Source organism: Cynocephalus volans, chromosome X, assembly GCF_027409185.1.
Source record: "Cynocephalus volans isolate mCynVol1 chromosome X, mCynVol1.pri, whole genome shotgun sequence".
In the NCBI taxonomy this organism is placed as follows: domain Eukaryota; kingdom Metazoa; phylum Chordata; class Mammalia; order Dermoptera; family Cynocephalidae; genus Cynocephalus; species Cynocephalus volans.
In genome coordinates, this window is record NC_084478.1 from 63,197,983 (window position 1) to 63,219,467 (window position 21,485).

Below are 21,485 nucleotides of genomic sequence, written 5' to 3' on the forward strand. Positions count from 1 at the left end.
GCACCTGCAGTGCAGGAAGTCTTGTGGGACTGAGCCCTTAACCTGTGGGGTCTGACACTACCTCCGGGCAGTTAGTGTCAGAATTGAGTTAGATTCTAAGTCACCCAGTTGGTAAGCTCACCAAAAACTGGAACATTGGTTGGTGTGGGGAAAAAAACCCACATATTTGGTGTTAGAAATATTGTGAGTACAGAGAAAAAAAGGTTTTTCTTTTAGAGGCATAAAATAATTTTTACATTTAAAGAACGTAGGCCAGTGGCTGATATACAGTAAGCAACAACAAATATTGACTTTCGTTATTATTAGCCATGTGACTTTTTTGTGCTGATTAAATATTTGTAAAATATTTAGCACAGTATCGGGTACACTGTTTGAGCTCATATTATTAATTCAGTTCATCTCCAAAGACTGAATATACAATTTCAAGCATGTATTTGTTGAGGAAAAAAACCTAATCATTAATGTCATTTGGCTATCTTGTGTGGCTTTTTACATGAGGGATTTTTAATCTTTTTATTGATATTAACAGAGAAGGCCCTTCAAGAAAATTGCATATTATCATTTTTTTTGAGCATGTAACAATGAGTCTCTGTTTCTTCTGCATTCACTAAGCACCTACTATATGCCAGGCACCATGCTGGGTGCTGAAAACACAAAGAAGAACGAGACTCAGCACCTGCCCCTTGAGGAGCACTCACCTTTCTAGAGGGAGAGAGGGACAGACAAATACACGTGTGGTGACAAATGTAATAAAGAAAAAGAAAGCTGGTTAAAGAACTGAGGAACGGCAAATGGTCCTATTTTTGAAATCATTTTTCTAGAACTAATGAATTATGTCTGCGTAGAGCTGTATTTCATTTCATTCCTATATAATGTTAAAAGAATTTTTGGTTTTTTTAAGTTAAGGTCATTACAATAGTGAGAATAGCATACCTTTTTTCAGGAATGGAGCACATGTTAGGTGGAATTATAGCCCCCCCAAAATTTCTATCCTAATTCCTGGAGCCTGTGAGCACGATATGTTACATGGTGAAGGGGGCTTTGTGGATGGACTTCAGCTCATGCAGGTAGGCCCAGTACAATCACGTGGGCCCTTAAAGGTGGAAAGGAGGAAAACTGTTGAATCGATTATACAACCTAATCACTGGCATCTGTGTTTTGTGTATTTTCAAAAAGTCTTAAGCTTTGATGACTGATTTTTAAGTGAGATCCCTGTTATGCCAAGAAGACACTGTATCTCTTTCTGGGTGTAGTGGTTCCCAAGCCTTCAGCTTTATTTCAGCTGAGTTCCTTGTGAATTTTCCATTTAAGGGTTTGGAGGGGTTAGAATGTTTGTATTTCCATTCTAAAACTGAGTCTAGCAGTCCTTTTTTTCCAGTGGGGTAACTAGTGTTTGATTTTTTTAAATTGTAGTATTCACATGATTGCTATAATAAAGTTTGGTTTGGTTTTTATAGTCATGCACAGGACAGTCCTTGTTCTTTGCTGTGACACTGTAAAAAGTTGTATAGGAGACTAAAGTCTTGATATTGTGAAGCAGAGGTTATTTTGCCAAAAGATTATAAGGATTTTGTTGGTACTAGGGGAGGGGGCTGGACGAGGAGGGCAAGAGAGCCAGAGAGATGCAGTGCAAGAAGAGGCAGGAGACATTCAGAGTGTGACAAGGACTCGCCCCACTGTTGCTGGCTTTGAATATGGAGGGGGCCACGAGCCAGGAAATGCCGATGGCTTCTAGGAGTTGAGCATGACCTCCAGCCAACAGCCAGCAAGACAGGACCTCAGTCCTACAACTGCACGGAACTAAATTCTACCAGCAACCCAAAGGAGACTGCAAGTGGCTTCTCTCCCAGTGCCCGGCCCTGTCGACACCTTGATTTCAGCCTGACCAGACTTGAAGGAGAGAAACCAGCCCAGCCCACCAGACTTCTGCCCTGCTGAACTGTAAGATAATAAAACTGTGTTGTTTTAAGCCACTAGGTTTGCGGTAATTTGTTACAGCAGCCACAGAAAACTAACAAGTAGTAGAATAGTAATGGGCCCTTTTCATGCCATTGGGATGGATGGGCCCAAGATTTCTCAGCAGGGGGGTTTAAAAGCAAGGAATCAAGTCTCTGACAGTCCTTCCCTACTAAAATTCTCCCCAGAGGTCCACATTGCCTAGCCCAGGGCCTCTCAAATTGTAAAGTGCACACAAATGCCCTGGGGATACTGTTGAAATGCAGATTCTGCTTCAGTGGGACTGGGTGAGGCCTGAGAGTCTGCATTTCTCATAAGCTCTCTGGTGATGCCCAGACTGCTGGTCCAAGGCAGCAGCAAGGACAGGTCTATGCTCCCTAGGGGAAGAGCAGACAAGACCCCCCACCCTCTCACTTCCGCCACTCTCCACCTTCATCACATTGTCACCAAGCCCTTCAGATGGAGATGCATCCATCCTGTTGCAGATGTATTCCCAGAGCCTGAAGTAGAACAGGTGTTCAATTAATATTCATCAAATGGATGCATAGATTAATACTGACTCTGAGCTTCTAGGAAACAAAAAAGAATAGCAGAAAGGGAAATCAAGGGGCCAAGGGATGCAAACAGAAGAACAAAAAGATAAACCTTGGGGGCAGCAGGGTGAGAGAGTAGCAATTTGAGGAAAAGCACCTCTGCAACTGTTTGACGTTAAAGACTGAGGCAACTGGGTATCAGATTTCAGCCTGGAGGAAAACCGGAGGAGGACCAGAAATTAAGGACTCCAACGTGCTCAGAAAGACATATGTCAATGCAACTATAAACAGCTGATTTTCTAGTTTTCACTCCACACATACACACAGGCGGGCCCAGTGGAATCCTTTCCTCCATATTCCATTAATATCCCGCCTGTGACCTTGTCCTGCTGATATAGGGCTGGGATAAATTCAGATTCATGCTCTTAAGCTGCTCCAAAGCAGCCTCATCAATGAGTGCTCTTCTGTAAAATTGGGGAAGGAAGTGAATGATGTGTCTCCATGTCTGGCCAACAGAAATCTCAGCTGTGTCTGGGCTGGCATGAAAGTCCTCCCTTTAATGGGGTAGGAGGCCAGCCCTGGGCTGGGCAGCTTGCCTCCAGCTGGGCTTTTGTTTTGGTTGCAAAGTCACCAAGACCTCCGGAGAAACAAAGCAACTGAATTTGTCTTGTTTTGTTTTAGTGAGTCGAACTTGCCAGGGACACAAAGCTGAAATCTGCCCACAATATTCTTATGCTTCCCTCACATAAAGCCAAAAGTGCTAGCCAACAGCTCTGTTCCTTCTCCCACATGAGCTAATACTCTGTAGCTCTGTAGCCATGACTCTGTTTATAACCTTGCACTTCTAGAACCAGTGAGGAAAGTTGTGCTCATTATAAGAATGCTTTCCCATCAAATATCACTTTTTTGGTTTTTTATTGTTGTTTTAGGAAGACCATTTAGAAAATGAGGTAAGGAGAAGTGTCCTTTCTTTTCTAGTGGAGAACAAACATCTGGGCTTTCCCCACCTCTGACTGTAGTTTTGACAACATGGAGCATGTGACCTGGATGTATTTCAGGGGAAACTGCAAGAACCCAGGGTTTCACCCAAAAATGAGAAGCCCATTTATTTCTCTGTGTTCCTATTTCTCGTGACCAGTGAGTGCTCCCAGCCCTGCTGTTAGTGGCTCACTGAAACAAGGTCAGGCCAGGAGGATTTGGAGAAATAAGGCCCTTTCTGCACAAGGGAATGAGTCATTTCTAAGAGGGTGTCCTGGGGAACCAAGCCTGAAGTTCGCCTGTTTTTCCCAGTCTGACAGCAATCTTGAAAGCCTTTCAAAAGGTCAGTGGGACTGATTTTGAGGGCCCCTCTGCATGACTGTGTCAGGCTTGGAGGGAAGTAGGTCGGGGGAAGCTGTGACACAGCTCTTGGCTAGGGCTGGCAAACAGGGTGCCATTAGGAACACAGCAGAAGTCACTGCCAGCCCCTTCACAATGCCAAATGCTCAGTTCTCTCGGCCATCGGGCCCTCTGGGAGCCAACGGAAACACTGAGGTTACCAGTACAGACCCATCCAGGGGGGTTCCTGAGGCTCACCCTCATATTTTAGCTGTTACTGCATGAACTAAATGCCAGAACCCTTAGCACTCAGGACCCGCTACTTTCTCAAACATTTCCATGGAAAAGTAACAGCAAGTATGTTACTAAGTCTAATTACAAGCCCAGAGTTTCTAGTGTGTTGGTCTTACAAGATGTGTAAGTTCCACTACATGAAACCAACCAAACCATTTCACTATTTCCTTATACAGATGCTTGAGTTCAAAGGTAGGAGCAATGGGAAATAACAAAAGAGTGGGGATATTTTGACTGGTTTGGAACTGTCAATATGATAACTCTCCAAATCCTGGCCATCCAGCTGCTACCAGCCTGTTTTTCTTATGAAATTAATCTTGACTGGCCACAGTTTGCTGGAGGATGCTTTGAAATAAGGCAGCCATATCCTACGAGAGCCATTATTTTCCTTTGAATGAAATGAAGACATCCACCATGTATCCCCACTGGGTTTTCTCAGAGTGAGTTTCAAGATCTCCTGAACTGTTATACTCTAAATTAGTTTCCGGGTGCACAGGTCCCAAACCCCTGTTTTCTAAAATCCTTAATCAAAGCTAGAGTCAAATAGCAAATTTTCAAAAAGAACTTCTCATTGAAACCACATGTTTCCAATTGGCACAATGACCAATTCTAATATAATCTTAAAGGCCTTCTGGAGCTTCATTAAAGTGGGCACCAAACCTCCAATGAAGCTCATTGAAAACTCCTCCCAAAATGTCCAGGACTTTCAGAAGTCATAGCTTTATATCCCTTAAGCTGGGACCTGGAATGGGCATCAACACCACAAATGCCTTATCAGGCTGTGACCACCCTCAAAGAGAAAGAAATCAGAAAAAGCTATAGTGGCACCCTCTGGGCACCACATATTATGAGACTTGTTAAATATGATTTAGTAGGTAGAATCATTTAGAAGACTCTATGTAATCTGAAGTATGCAGACTGGGTTTAGGATTAAGTGCAATGATGAGTGCCATTCAAAGCTGACCGGACAAAAAAGAAACCCTCTGCATGGCTTCACAAACAACACAAGCATGTATGTGGTCAGTGAAGCTACCTGCGGCGTGCTGCATCCCTCCCTCCCCCAGCCACCCATCAAATACCTACTGAGCTCTCCCAAGCGTCAGGCACTGTGCTCAGCACTGGGTATTCAATGCTGAACTAAATAGTTCTTGACTCCTAAGGCCAAATAATAATATTTTGGTAACACATTTCTACTACTATCATCTCTCCTTTCCTTGTCTTGCCTGCTCAGGACACTCCAGCCTGGGGAAGGAGTAAAACCCGGAGACAAAATCTTCCTGACAGCCACACAACAGGGATGACATGAAAGTTTTAAAAAATGTCTGCAAACTTGTAGACACTCTTCTCATCCTGAGGTTCTGGTCCCTATTCCCTCCTGTTGAATCTAATCTGGGCTGGCCCTAGGAATGCATTCCTGACCAACAGAAAGCTATAGAAGTGATGCTGTGAAATTTCCAAGACTAGGTCAGAAAAGGCAACGTAGCTTCCACCCTGCTTGCTGGGACACTCACTTTTGGAACCCTGAGCTATCATGAAAGAAGTCTGAGTACCCTGAGGCCACCATACTGGGAGGCAGCTCAGGCCACGTGGAGAGGCCAAGTGGAGGCGCTCCAGTTGGCACTCGTAGCCTTTCAGTCCTCCCAGCCAAGGTGCCAGACATATGAGTGACATGTGAGCCTTTGGATTCTTCCGACCCCCAGCTGTTGAGTCACCACCAGCCTCCCAGTTTTCCCATTTGAGGCCCTGGACTTCATGAAGCAAAGGCAAGCCGTCCCTACTATGCCCTTTCCAAATACCTGATCCCAGGCCCTGAAGGAACAGGAGTGCCTGCAGTCACCCAACGTCTCTTCCTCGGATTCCCTGGGCTGGAGAGCCATATCACATCTCTCTCCTTTCCCTTCCTGGGCACCACTGATAGACCCAGTTACAGAACCAATATATCCATTCTTAGAAACTAGGGAGTCAGGGACTGAGCCTAAACACTCTTCTGGCCAGCCCACCCCCTTCAGATGCAGTTTGAGAACACAGACTCTGGAGTTATCCTGACTCCATCACTTTCTAATTCTCTGAGTTTAGATGACTTCACTTAAAATTTTCAAATTTCAGCTTCTAACCTGTAAAATGGGGATAACAGTACTCACCTCATAAGGTTGTCATCAAGATCACAATAAGGGAATCCAGGAAAATGCCTGGCATGTAGCAAATACTCAGTACATGTTAGCTATTTTTAATCATGTCTTTCCTGGGAAGAAGCACCTCTTGAGACTTACCCCTTGTAAGACTTGAAAGCTGTCGTTGTTGGGTGGTGGGTCTTGATCTGGGTCAACACCAACTCTAAAAGTCACCAAGGAGAAAGACAAGGAGAAAAACAGAAAGTATTAGCTTGGCCCATGGCAGCCACGCCAGCTGAAAAGAGCAGGAGGCTGACCATCATCACGAAGCAGGAGTGGTTAGCTAAAAGGAGAGCAAGGCTGTCATGCAGAAGTCACGAGAAAGAGGTCGCATACCACATCAGATCCCAGAGGCTCGGAGGGGTTATAAATCCTGCGTGATCCTGCCCTAAGTGAGACCTCAAGAAAACGGCACATGCTGGCAACTGCCCATCTGCCTTCCTGCACCAGGAGGTCCCAGTGATCAAAACATGGGTCCCGCTGCACTGGGCCCTTCCTCTCTGCCCTCACTTCCTCCCTAACCTGCTTTTATTTCCCTAGCATTTTGTTATGAAATGCTTCAAATTATGCAGGGAAGTGTTGAAAAATTTTACAGCGAACACCTGTGTACCCACCACCACTAGATTCTACCATAAATGTTTTACTGTATTTTCTTATTAACCATCTGTCCATTTCTCTATCACCCATCTTATTTTTTTGGATGCATTCAAATAAAGTTGCAGACATCAGTACACTTTCCCCAAATACTTCAGCATATATATTGATAGAATCTCTACTTGACCAAACTTTAGTCAGGCTCTTCTGAATCCTCTTCCCAACTAGGCCCTGACTCTTGGGCTCCATGTTTGTCTTTGCACCGCCCAATTTTAGGAGGAATCTTGCTAAGTTGGTTTAGCCAGAGTCCCCCATCCTTGATATCTGATCCCCCTCAATATCTGATCAGGTTCCTCATCCTCCAACATCCCCCAGGTGGTGTCTGATCACCCTGGCTTGTCTTCAGCAAGAATCCGATTGGGTTGGTTTAGTCAGAATCTCCTTTATCCCTGGTGTTTCCTCTTCCTAGACATTTTCCATCCATTGACTCCTATCTCTCTCCCCTACTGCAAAACCCCATCTTGGTAGTCCCTATACCAATCGAGATGGTCCTGAAAAAGTTGGCCTTACTGTTTTAATAACTGTCGGAATAGTGTTTTCTTTAACAATATCATTAACTAGATTCCTGACCTGCTTTCAATTCTGGTGCCCCGCCCCCAAACCCTCCTCCATCAAAAATGACCTGAGAACTCACACATTTGAGAGCAACAACTGAAGACAAAGAAAAAGCAAAGTGGCAAAATCCACCTATAACAACTTCCATAAAAGCACGAGGGCAATTATCTTGGCTTAGTAACAGCAACTGTTCCTCTATGCATCTGTTAATTTTTTGTATTCCTGTATCTTCCTCATTCAGAGTCAGAACTGTGACATGGGTGATGAGGAAACCATGGAGCAACAAGGGAGAAAACAAAGATACCAGGAAAATCCTATTATCTCCCTTCAGTCCCCCCAGTGTTGCAAAGAATTGACAGTGTCATTAAAGGTAAACCAAGAATAGAGCTTTCAGCAGATTAGGTCTGATTTGAGCTTGAAGAGAGGTGCCGAGTAGGCTCTACCAGGGAGCTGTCTCCAATAAGCAGACATTGGACGCACAAAGCTCCATGTGAATGCATGCACGTACTTTTCCTCCTCTCCCTTACTCTCCCCCACCTGTGATGCCCAGGACCTTTCCTGAGAAAGCAGATTAATAGAAAAGGGGGATAGAAGACAACACAGGTACACCCACCCTCTCAAAGCCAATCTCTACTCTGTCTTATTCCAGGTTTGCTGAGCACTAACCCAAGGTATGTGCCTCTGGAATCAGGGGATAGAAAAGAAAAGGGAACAGTGACCCCACATTGTACTGAAGGCAAGTTTAAAACTGCATGACTTCACATATTCAGCAAATATTTACTGAGTACCTACTATGCTAGCCACTGTTCTGAGCACTTAGTTAAAATCTGTAGTGGGCCTGGCACCAGATTTCCTCCCTGTGGGCTGGGGTTTGATGGGATTTTTATATTGAATTAGATGGACTATGCTATGTGTCTAGAGGCTACTTCCAGGCAGGGGTTTCTGAGAGCTGGAAGCTTGTTCTCATGACTGGACATTATGTGGGGGCCTTTGAGCAACAGATCTCATGGCGATCTTTTGACATGAAAACCATCTGATTCAGGGGACCGAGGGCTGCCCACAAAAGTCACACCAAAGCCCCAGTGCACACAGAGTATCAAATGTACAAAAGTGGTAGAGGAGAGGTAGCATATTGAACTCCTGGCTGTTAATCATTAACCCGCACCTGTTTTTAGAGTTTCTCAATGTACATTAATTACATACAGAAAAATCCTCTATGTGGTCGTTTTGTCAGCATTTGTAAGGCCAACAGCTAAGAATCCCAAATTAGGCCTCATTCTGTGCATTCTTCAGCAGCACAAAGCCACTTCGTGCCAGACTAATTCACTTAAGATGAGAGACTCAGAGGGGCAGGGCAGTGGTGACCCCAGCATCGCTCAGAAAGCCTACCAGAACGTGACATGGCTGCCCTCAGCCTAAGCACAGAGGCACTGTTGAAGGGCATAAAAGTGCAGGATGGCCAAGAATGTGGCAGTTCAGATCTGCTGCTAGTAATCTCTCCTTTCTGCATTGTGAATTCTGAAAGAGGTGTATTAGCTTTGGTCAGTGGCTTCCATGTCGGTAAAGATAAGTCAAACTTTATCAGCCCAGATGAAACAGGAAGCCTAGAGACAGGAGAAAAAGGCTTAAGTGTGCCCTATATTACAACAAGGAAGATAAAGTCAAATATAGTAAAAGCTGCCACATGAAATTTAGTCCCCTCTGTTCTTTTAATTAACCTCTACTAGGAGAAAAAAAATCTGTTTAACAAGAATTAAAATAAATTCTGTTTAACAAGAACTGCTTATAAAGACTAGGTTTGACTATTTTCATTCAACTCCTGGAAAGTGGAACTCATCCATTCATCCTGGGCCCACATGGCCAGGCCAGAATTCAAAATAACAAAACCCAAAACAAAACAAACATAACAAAATGTTGGAATAACTTGACAAACTCACGAAATTAGGGCCACCCTAACCTCATCCCAAACCCATGAGGTTCCCCACTCTGTTCTGGAAGAACTTGAGAATGACTCTAGATCCACAGTGTCCAACAGGACTTTTTGCAATAATGGAAATGTCCTCTATCTACTCTAATATGGTAACCACTAGCCACATGTGGCTACTGAGCACCTGAAATGTGGCTAGTATGACCGAAGAACTTCATTTTACACTTTAGTTTTAGCTAATTTAAATTTATATTTAAATAGCCACATATGGCTAGTGGCTACTGAATTGGACAGTAGATTCTAGAAAGTACTAATTCCAGCCATGTTTTTTCTCTAGCATCATTTTTTTTCTTTACTAAAAAAGTGACAACCATCTGCTAACTTTTTGCTTTCTCAGTGTTAACACCCTAGATTCTGCTGGGATTCTGCAGACAAACAACTTCAAGTCCCATAAATATTAAATAAAACTTTGCTTGAACTGATTATTTACATTTAAATAATAGAGATTCCTCACTTCAGCATATAAAATAAATTTTAAAACCCTCTGAAAGCTCTTCTTTCATATAAATGTCATCTTATAAACGTAAAAGGAACTGACAGAATTAGAAAATCACCATTTTCCACCCCAGTGTAATAACTGTTTCAAGCAAAGATCAGTGAATGCTTTTACCACTGGGTAAGAAGTTGTTAGGAATCTGGCCATTCACACGATGTCAAAGGATCACTCTACAGATTACAAAGAGAAAATGGTACCTTTACAGTAGAGAGACCTGGAGTCACTACCTTAACCAAGTGATCAAATGTAACATCACTAATAAAGGGGCAGCCTGACAATATGCGCCACCTGATAGCATGCAATAAGAAATGTATAACCTCACTCTTACAGCGTTTTTGGCAAAAATGATTATCTATCTCTGGTCACAAGGAAAACAAATCAGAAAAAGCCAGATTGTGGGACACACTGTAAGACAACTATCCTGAATACTAAAAAAAAAGAAGAAAAAAACCCAAATCTCAATGCCCTAAGAGACCAAAAAAGGGGGGATAGAGGGGCTGTTTTAAAAGAGATGGGACAACCAAAGTAAACACTGAGTGGATCCTGGACCTGTGTGTGTGTGTTTGTGTGTAAAATTCACATTACTTTCCTCAGGTGTGATAAAGGTATCATGATCATGTAAGAGACTAGATTCCCAGGAGAAACATTCTGAAGTATTTAGGGTTGGAAAGTCACAATGTCTGCAATGTACTTTGAAGTATTTTGAAATGGTTGAGAGAGAGAAAGTTAAAGGTCACAATATGACTCAACGTTAACAATTGGTGAATCCAGGTTAGTACTTGGGTACTCGTTGTTCTATTGTTTCAACTTTTTAGCCAATTTAAAATTTTTCACAATTAAAAAAAAATAATTACATCTTTGGTAAAAATGTTTCAAAAACACATCAGTCTATTTTCTGGTCTCTCTAATTTAATCAAATCTACTAATATTGATGATTCAAGATCTCATTGCAGGGTCTGAAAATTACATATTGTAAAGATTCATGAACATAGGGTGTTATAATAGGTAAATATACGTAATAGATAAATAGGTAGATAAAGATTCTAGTACTCATGTGGTTTTCTTTTCTAGATAAATCCTGGAATGTTTTGTTGAAATTCCCCTTCCAAAAGTCAAGAACAAGGAGAAAAATGCTAGCTAACTGACACATATGTGGTCAGCAAAACTCCAAGTGATGCAGCCATCTTCAGATCTGGCTGTGTGCATCCCCCAGAAATCTGTAGCCCTGAGGACAGTCCTCTCCAAGGCCCCCTTTTCCTTGCTTTTACCACCATTCTCCATGGAAGCTACAACCTTCGCTGCAGCCACTTGCTATCAACCACCTGTCTGAGCTGCAGCCCAAACTCTTGACAACACAAAGCCTAAAAGGACCTCCTGGGCCCTCCCGCAGACAGAGGAATGTGGGAAGGCCTCTTGGGGTCTCCTGGAGGTCCTCGCTACTGGTGTAAGTACTGAATAGGAGATTTCCAAGAAAGGAAATGAAGCCCTGCTTCCCAGCTTGCTACTGCTTTTTAAATGCCAAAAGAAAACAGACCAGGGGTCATGAGACATAAGTAATGTTCTTCTGCAATTTCTTTCCCCTTTCAAGGCTGTTTACTTTAGGGTGATTTAATAATTACTTTTCTGGCAGGGCTGAAGCCCCTTGGACCAATCCCCAAGGATGACATTGGACCCTGTGGCTCCCTACAAAGGGCCCCACCTTTGGGGCAGAGCCCAGAACCAAACTGGTCTCTTGGAACAGGAAGTAAAGCCAATAGGCCAGAGGTTTGGTGTGGTGCTGGGCAGCAAGAAATCGTAGGCACAGCATTTTAATTACAGATTTACAGCTTCAGAAGACTTGACTTGATCCCCTAACTTTCTGAAATTCCTAGTTTCGGACAACTGTCCACAATATATATTTCTTCCCTGACCTGCTATAATGCTTTTGATCCAGGACACCGTATAAATCTGGAACTTTTTGTGCTGTTTTATTATATCATATTTTAGCATTCCCCTGATACATCAGGGCTGAACTCATCAGAGCCCACACAACAGTCTTTTCTTCCAGAATGAACTGAATTATACTTACTTTCATTAAGAATGAGACAAATGTGGAAATCCCACACCAAATGAGAAAATAAAGCAAATTGATGTGCTCATTCTTGAATGAATAAATACTTAGAATTAATAACTTCCCATCTGGTATAATAATACATCCATCCTGCTTAACAGATAAAATGCCATGAAATCTCAGAAATTTTTAGAAGCGTTCTACTTTGGTAATTTTTAAAAATCTGAATGGTCAAGGTTCTGAGTAACTTGAGGTATATGAGACACAAGACACACACTTTCATATGAAACCTTGAACACCAGATCATAATCTGAATTCTCTCATGTCCCAAGTGTAATAACATACATTTTGCCTAGAGGACCTTCCTTCTTGAAGATGAGATGCTTCAAAGGAAAAGGTTTCCTCTGCAACTTAACTGGTACCTAAAGTCAGGTCTCCAAAAATGAACTTTTTAGTGTATGTTTGTATGTTTGTGTGTGTGTGTGTGTGTGTGTGTGTGTGTGTGTGTGTGTGTGTGTGTGTGTGTGTGTGTGTGTGTGTGTTTAAACAGTTAGAAAAAAGTGCGAACCCAGTGAATTTAAATATTTCAATTAAATTTCATGCGTGTCATTACAGCGTACATGCGGAGACTGGTGATATCTCAGGACCCATGCCCTATTACAGGTATCACTGCTTTCACTACTGCCCTCAAGGAGTGAAATATTTTCACAATGCTAAGAACAGAGTTCAGGCCTAGGTTGCATTTGATTTATCTACTGAAACCGAGATCCAGATAGAGAAGAAAGCATGCCAATCAGAGATATAGAAAGGAAAGAAGAAACATTAAAGTTTTTACTCTGTTTGCCCCAACATCACCACCCTTAAGCATAATTATATTATAAACTTGGATGGACACTAACAAATTACATCAGAGGAATCTTCATCCTTTTGATTAAAAAATGTTCTTCATATCTCATAATTCACCATGATAAGGTACAAGTACATAAATATATACTTTAAAAAACCACAGCATTGGTATTTAATTAAGATGGTATAAGCCATACTCCAGTCATGTCTGAAACATGAAATTCTAGTTCTCTTTATGAGTTAAAAGCCTTATCTACTAGATCGTAAGCAGGCTTTTGTGGGAAAAGTGTCTGTGGCTCTGAAAATGAGCTGCTCTTGACACTAAGCTCAGTTGTACAAAAAGGAGACACTTGCCAACTCAGGCTTTGGTGGTGACATACATCGTGCAACATGTGGGGCAAGGGAACAGAATCCCAGGAACACTGACACATCAATCAACCCAGAGAAAGGGTGAAAAACATAATTAGAATTAACTTAACCTCTTGCCCTTTGCTAAAAGGGGTAGGGGTTGGCACCCGTAGGAAAGAAGAGACAAGTAGCATATAGAGAGATCTCTCAGGTTAGAAAGAGGAGAAAAGCCAGGCCCGGTTAATTTGTTTCTGAGGACGCCCTTGTGTCACCTGATGTACTGCCACCGTTGTTCATTCTGGTCCTCTTCAGAGGGCTCCTCGACTCCAACTCTGGGCAGCAGAAGAAGGGAACATGAGTGTGACGGGGACAACAGGGAGCCAGGAGCTCTGGGCACATGACCTGGACCATGTCCATGAAAGAACAGGCATCTCACTTTCAATATAAATCCAGACCTTTTCCTAAACTGTCCCCATTCTCAAAAACCCAGAGAGGCAGAAAGGCTGCTAAATTTCCATTTAAAGCGACCATGTTTGGAGCCAGGTCAAATGAGGATTAATTAAGAGTGAAGATAAGCCTCTCAAAATATAATGTAATTGAATCAGAGGAATAAATGCACCTCATAGAAAATGAATTTATACAACTTTTACAATTCCTCTGTTTCATAAAGCAAGACACATCCATACACAAAATAGAAAACAACTGTTACTAAACATATATTTAAAGTGTTTACACGTATTTTTACACATATTTTACAGAAAGAGCAAAAAGCAAAATATTATTGAAAAACAGCAACAATGCTTAAGAAGACAAAGATGGCCTTTTTTTTCTAGACAAGCAAACCACATTGTCCACAGGTTCAACCTGAAGGTCAGGAAATCAATTTCTGCTATTCTTTTCAGCTTGTGGTCTCTGAGTTGACATGGTCCACTTTCACCTTCCTTAATGATTTCAGGGTTACTCAGAGTGCATTTGAACTTTACCATCACGCTACAGCAGAGTTTTGCAAACTTGGCACTACTGACATTTTGGGTCAGATATTTTTCTTTTTTGTTTTTTTAGGGTGACTATAATGAGCAATAATTTATTGTATATTTTTCATATAGCTAGAAAATAGGATTTCAAATGTTTTTAACACAAAGAAACGATAAACATTTGAGGTGATGGATATGCTAATTACCGACCTGATCATTATGCATTGCATACATGTATCGAAAAATCACTCTGTACTCCACAAACATGCACAATTATTACATGTCAGTTAAAAATAATAATACTTTTTTAAAAAGAGACAAGTTACATGTCCTTCCCAGAGCATGCGGAACATTTAATAAAGAGTATTTCTGATGATCAGGCTTTTTATTGCCCTCTGCACATGTAACAGTTGGAAGAGCAGATATCTCCCTGTCTGCCTGACATTATTATATACCCATGTCTATGATAGGTCCTCAGACAGAAATGTTGGCAGTGCTGGTAGATGCAGAGAGAGAATGAGTGGGACAGACCCACATGTACAAAAAAGAAAGAGAAAAGGCAAAAGCACATTCATCTTCATCTTATGAAGATTTCAGATAATACTTTGACTATCTATCTATAGCTTTGAATCCCTTGTTTCAAAGTTATGGTTGTGACTGTGGCTGTGGTTGTTTCCAAGATGGACCTTCTTTCCAGAGACACTCTTTAAAAATGCCCTACAGATGGGGCAGAAGGATAACTGGCTTCATTCCTTTTTAGCACCTGTTAGATTAGAGTGCATACTACTTAGTTGGAGAAATATGGAAGGCAGAAACTTCCTGAGAAAGTCCCACTGGCTTCCTCTGGGCTTTAGGGCCCTAAACCAAATTCAGCAGAATACATTACTTTGAAGTGTGCTCTTTTGCCTTCTCACCCATCAAATTTAAAATCAAGACTATCTAAGACCTACTTAGATGCCCGAGATAAGAGCCACCCCCTCTCTTCCTTCACTGGCCCATCAAGATTTTCTTTTTAACATTTACTTATACATATTTGTGGAGTATAGTGTGTTGCTTCAATACATGTGTATACATATACTGCACAATAAATCACTTAGGGTAGAGAGCTTATACCCTTTAGTTCACCATTTCTCCTCCCCCTACCCCTTCCCCTTCTGACTTCTGGTAACCATTATTCTACTCTCTGCTTCTATGAGACTACTTTTTTTTTTTCTTTAGATTCCACATATGAATGAGATTATGTGGTATTTGTCTTTCTGTGCTTGTCTTACTTCACTTAACATGATGGTCTCCAGTTCCATCCATGCTGCTGCAAATTACAGGATTTTTTTATAGATGAATAGTATTCCATTATGTATATATACCACAGTTTTTTTTTTATCCATTCATCTACTGATAGGCATTTAGGTTGATTCCATCTCTTGGCTATTGTGAATAGTGTTATAATGAATATGGGAGTGCAGGTGTCTTTTTGATAATCAATTTCATTTCCTGTGGGTATATACCCAGTAACGGGATTGCTGGATCATAAGGCAGTTCTACTTTTAGTTCTCTGAGGAACCTCCACACTGTTTTCTACAATGGCTGTACCAATTTACATTCCCACCAACAATGTAGGAGAGTTCCCTTTTTTCTACATCCTTGCCATGGCATTTGTTATTTTGGGGCCAGATCATTTTCTATTGTAGGGGGGCTGTCCTGTGCACTATAGGATGTTTAGCAGCACCCCTGGCTTCTACCCACAGGACACCAGTAGCAACACCCCTCCCCCAGGTTGTGGCAACCAAAAATGTCTCCAGATATTGCCAAATGTTGCCCTCAGCTGAAAAGAACTACACTAAATTGTGTATTCTCAATGGGGGTGATATTACCCCAATGGGTGTGAAAATTGATTCCCACAGGATTAAAAAAAAAAAAAAAACTCACTTAGATATTACAATGGTTTGTAGCCTTCCAAAGCTCCAAAATATATAAACAGATACATAGCAAATCTGTGGTATGAACATTTCACTGGAGGAGGTAAATAGGGGAAAAATTGTAAAGGCTCCTTAGGGGGGCAATAATGAGAAAAAGGTTGAGAAACACTGTGCTAGACAATGCCCAAATTCTCATGCTACTAATATCCCCTGAAATATGCATGTGAGAACATGATGCTTCCTAAGTGGTACTTTTAATTAGTTACATGTTCAGAATGTGACTTAAACCAGACTCTGTTACTATAGCATCGAAAAATTATAACAAATACCAGGAAAACAAGCTAGATTCATTTAATGTAAGATTTTCTGTCTCTTGAGTAGTAGTAATAATAATAATAGCAATAACAGCAGTCATAATACTATGATTAGTAATGATAATATAACAGTTAAAATATACTAAGTGTTTACCATGTGCCAGATGATACATTTAAGGAGAGAATTCTTCATCACATTTATTTCTTATCACACTTTATCCTCACAGTATGATCATCCCTATTTAATTGGTGAGGAAACCGAGGGTTAGAGGTGAAGTAAGTTGCCCAAGGTCACAAAGGTAGAAATGGTAGAGCCAATATTCCAATTCAGGCTGTTAGACCCCAGAGCCCCAGCCCTTCATCTTACAGGATACTGCCTTTGATTACAAGATGGCATCTTTAACGTCTTCTAAAATATCCAGTTACAAATGCTATTATCTAAAGAGCTCAGGACTTCTGCCAGCCTTCATCCCTTCTGTTATCTTGCAAAGAGATTTATTATAAATTCTCAGTCTAACAGGATTATACCAAGCAGAGTGTTCTTACTTGTCCTTGAATGATTATATTACTGCACTCTGGGCTGTGAAGATTACCTGTTCATTTGGCTGCCTGGGTGTGGGCCATTTTACCACCCCCCACCATCACCACCACTTCATGTGTGTGTCACTTGAAGCTGGGGGCTCCAAGAGGACAGCTACCATGCTGCCACAATGCACTCGGGACACATACAAGGCTCATCTGCTGAAATAATCCCATGATCATTTTTTTCAGTTGCCAAAATTATGTCACTTGTGAATGACAATACTTACTCAAGACACTAAGAAAAATAGTATGCAGTCTGTGCATTAACAGAAAACAATTTGAGCATTTTGCCATTATGCTCTAAAATATTAATAACAAAACACCAATTTAAAAAGATAAAATGGGTTTATGGAAAGCAGGGACCTGGCTTTGGATTTGTAGTTATAGTCAATTTTATTTTATACACAGACCTGAAATTAGCCATGGTTAAGAATCATAGCTAACTCCTAATTATTTATGGTGGAACTCCAAGAGCTACCTTGGGGCATCCAAATTCTGAGCAGCTACTTAACAGCTCCTCAGGGCCTCTCTCAGCAGCCTAGAGAAATAAGGGACAAGTAGGTACTGATCCTACTGAGGTCACAGGGGCCAAAACACCACACTAAATTTCAGGGAGTTTCTGCATCAATTTAGAATAAGAACCTGGTTTACAGGGCCGATCCCATGGCTCACTCGGGAGAGTGCGGCGCTGGGAGCGCAGCGGCGCTCCCAGCGGCGGGTTGTATAGGGATGGCCAATGCACTCACTGGCTGGGCGCGGTGCAAACATCACCAAGCCAAGGGTTGCAATTCCCTTACCAGTCACAAAAAAAAAAAAAAAAAAAAAAAACCTGGGTTACAGAAGTGATTCATGGCCATTGAGTAATACTACAAGCCACAAGCCAGAAAAACCAATGAGTCTCACTACCTTATTGCAGAGGGAATTCCTTTTGATGTAATCTCTTTAAATGTCAGTTTCTACAATTACATAATCATTATTTATACACATGTGGAAAAATGCAGTGAACTGACACTATACGTATTTTTCAACAATAGCACACTTTGCTTCATTATGCTGTCTGGGTAGAGTTGGACAGAAGGCAGAAAATAATAAAGATAGGAGCAGAAATCAATTAAATTGAAATCAGAAAAATACAGAAAATCAGTGAAAAAAACAGCTGGTTCTTTGAAAAGATCAATAAAATTGACAAACCTCTAGGAAGTCTGACAAAAAAAAGAAGATACATATGATCAGGAATGAAATATCAAAAAATATCAGAAATAAAACAGGTGATATCACTACAGACCCCACAGATATCAAAAGGATAAGAGAATGCTACAAACAACATAAACGTGACAACTTAGATGAAATTGACCAATTTCACAAACTATCCACAACTCACCCAATTTGAAATAGATAATATGAATATAGCTCTTACAGAAATTGGCTTCATTATTTAAAAGCTCCTGAAAAAGAAGTCTCCAGGCCCAGATAGCTTCACTGGAAAATTCTACCAAATGGTTAAAGAAAAGGATTAACACCAATTCTACACAATCTCTTCCAGAAAACAAGAATAGGGAACATCTCCCAACTCATTTTGTGAGGCAAGATTATCTTGATACCAAAAACAGACAAAGGCAGTACAAAAAAAGAGAACTACAGACCAATATCCCTCATGAACACAGACATAAAAACCTTAACACAATATTTACTCATAGAATTCAGCAATATGTAAAAGAATAAAACACTATAATTAAGTGGGGGTTATTTCAGAGAAGAAAGGCTGGTTTGATATTTGAAAATTAATCAATGTAATCTACCATATTAATAGGCTAAACAAGAAAAATCATATGATCATATCAATTGATGCAGAAAAAGCATCTGACAAAATTCAACAACTGTGCATGACAAAAACTCTCAGAAAACTAACAGTAGATAGGAACTTCCTCAACTTGATGATGAACATCTACAAAAACCCTATAGTTAATGTTATACTTAATGGCAAAAGACTTAATGCTTTCCTCTTAAGACAGGGAACAAGGTGAGGATGGCCACACACACCACTCTTATTCAACACAGTACTTAAATGTCCTGGCCAGAGCAGTAAGACAAGAGAAGGAAACAAAAGGCACAGTGGTTGTAAAGGAAGAAATAAAACTGTCTCTATTAGCAAATGACATGATGGTCTATGTAGAAAAACCCCAAAGAATCTACAACAACAATAACAAAAAGGAACCACCAAAAACCATCCTGGAACTGATAAGTGAGTTCAGCAAGGTTACAGGATACGTGACAAAGCATGTACAGGCCTTGTATGCTAAAAACTACAAAATAATAATGAAAGAAGTCAAACAAGGTCTGAATAAATGGAGAAACATACCATGTTTGTGGATTGGAAGACTCGACATAAAAAGATGTCAATCTCCCCAAATTGATAAACAGGTTTAACACAATTCTTATGAAAATCCCAGCACGATAGAGATAAGTTTATTCTAAAATTCGTACAGAAAAGAAGTAGTATAGCTACAATTTTGAAAAAGAAGAATCAAGTGGGAGAAATCACTCTACCTGATGCTAAGGCTTGCTGTATAATTGTAGTTATAGACAGTTTGGTATTAGCAGAGGGATAGACACAAAAATCAATGGAACAGAACGGAAACAGACTCCCATGCAAGCAACTGATTTTTGACAAAGGAGCAAAAGTAATTCAGTGGAGTAAGGATAGTCTTTTATAGCAAATCATGCTGGCAAATAAAATAAAACCTCAACCTAAACTTTGTATCTTATACAAAAGTTAACTTGAAGTGGATCACAGACTTAAATGTAAAGTATAAAACTAAAAAAATTTTAGAGGATAACACAGAAGGAAATCTTTGGGACCTAAGACTTGCTGAAGAGTCCTTAGACATGACACCAAATACATGATCCATAAAAGAAAAAAAAAAAAAAAAGATAAATTGCACTTCATCAAAATCAAAACTTCTGCTCTATGAAGGACTTTAAAAGATTAAAAAACAAGCTACAGACTGGGAGAAAATATTTACAAACCATGTATATGACAAAAGACTAGTATCTAGAATAAAGAACTCTCAAAATTCAATTTTTTAAAGGATTTTTTAAAATTAACATATTCATTGTTACAAATCATACTTATTCTATATGCCCCTTATCCAATCTCTCCCCTTCCCCCTCCCCCTCCCTCTTTCCCCTCCTTCCTTCCCACCCCCCACCATAACCATAGATTTGTTCTCTCCGTAGATCAACTGTTCCTCTGTTGGTTGATACCTAGATGATCTGTCCAGTACTGAGACAGGTGTGATCAAGTCCTCCCCTATTACTGTAAATCAGATGTTTCTTCTATTACTCTGGAGTGTGCTTTGTGGAGAAAGAGGACTTTTTTTTTTTTGGTCTCCACTTGTGCCTCTCCTTGTGTCAATGCAGGTGAGAGTCTGGCGTGCCATCTGCATGGTGGCTGTGACTGCTGCTATAGAGACTAGCCACTTTATCAGCAGCCATGGCAATTTCAGTGGCTATGGTGGGTTACCCACGTGAAAGTGGTGTTTTTGGTGTGCTCTCTACCTGGTTGCGGCTAGGTTCGGCTTTCCCCCGCTCCACGCCTCAGGGCCCCAAGCAGGACCCCCGGGTTGTGTCAAAAGCTTGCCTAGTTGCAGCTGGGTTTGGCTTCCCTTGGCTCCATGCTTCATTCTAAGATGTTGTTGTGGAGCAGTTGTGGGGGAGAAGGGAAGGGAGAGGGGAAATAGGGTGGGAAGAGGAGGAAGGAGAGGGAACATGATCAAGACCCGTGGCCCCCGCCTCATTCCAGCAGGGGAGACCAGGGGGCTTCCAGAGGTAGCTGGGTTGTCACTAGGCTAGATGCAGATGTCAGGAAGGTATGGCTGAGGCCCTTGGCCCCCCACTACCTCGGCATGGGGGCCTGGAACACTTCCTGCGGTGGCCCAGTGGTTGTCACTGGGCTGGTTACACATGTCAGGGGGGCTTGGCTGAGGCCCTCATCCCTCCTCCTTTCTGGCTTGGGAGCCCAGGGGGCTTCTGGTCTTTCTAGGTTTTGTAGGTGTTCTTTGGTGGTGGTAGACCTTTACTAGTTAATATCAAATTTGGTCTCTGATCTGTGGGTATTCTGTTTTTTCTTTCAGTTCTGTGTTCGATTATTCATTATTCCCACCACTTAAACTCTGCACTGCAACTAATTTGTTGTCCTTTGCTTACTTCGGAAATGGAGGAACTTCCTGTGGGGACCAGCACTTGAGCCCTGTACTTGGGCTAAGCTACTATTGCTTCATTGCTACTGACTCTCTGGGGAAGGCTTTTTGTGCAGCTCAGGTTTTAATGGTTGACTTTGTATGTACTTCCCGGTCTCATGAGGTCCAGTATACCTGGGTTGTATGGAAACTCTGGTCTGGGCCTGTGTCTTTTCAGCAAACTACACCCCATGCAGTTCTATATTCCTGACCAGTCTCCACTGACTGATCCTGTGATGACTGGAGGGCAGATG

General features: G+C 41.4%; 1 protein-coding gene across 1 annotated transcript in view; it reads right to left on the minus strand.

Moving 5' to 3' along the window:
* The window catches only part of SLC9A7 (solute carrier family 9 member A7), a 144,366-nt gene that overhangs the window by 15,658 nt on the left and 107,223 nt on the right, over window positions 1–21,485 (minus strand). Inside the window, exons 13-14 of the mRNA XM_063083158.1 lie at window positions 13,480–13,539; window positions 6,371–6,434 (exon numbers count right to left, since the gene is read on the minus strand). Coding sequence (XP_062939228.1) covers window positions 6,371–6,434; window positions 13,480–13,539 — 124 coding nt within the window. The remainder of the gene's footprint in view (window positions 1–6,370; window positions 6,435–13,479; window positions 13,540–21,485) is intronic.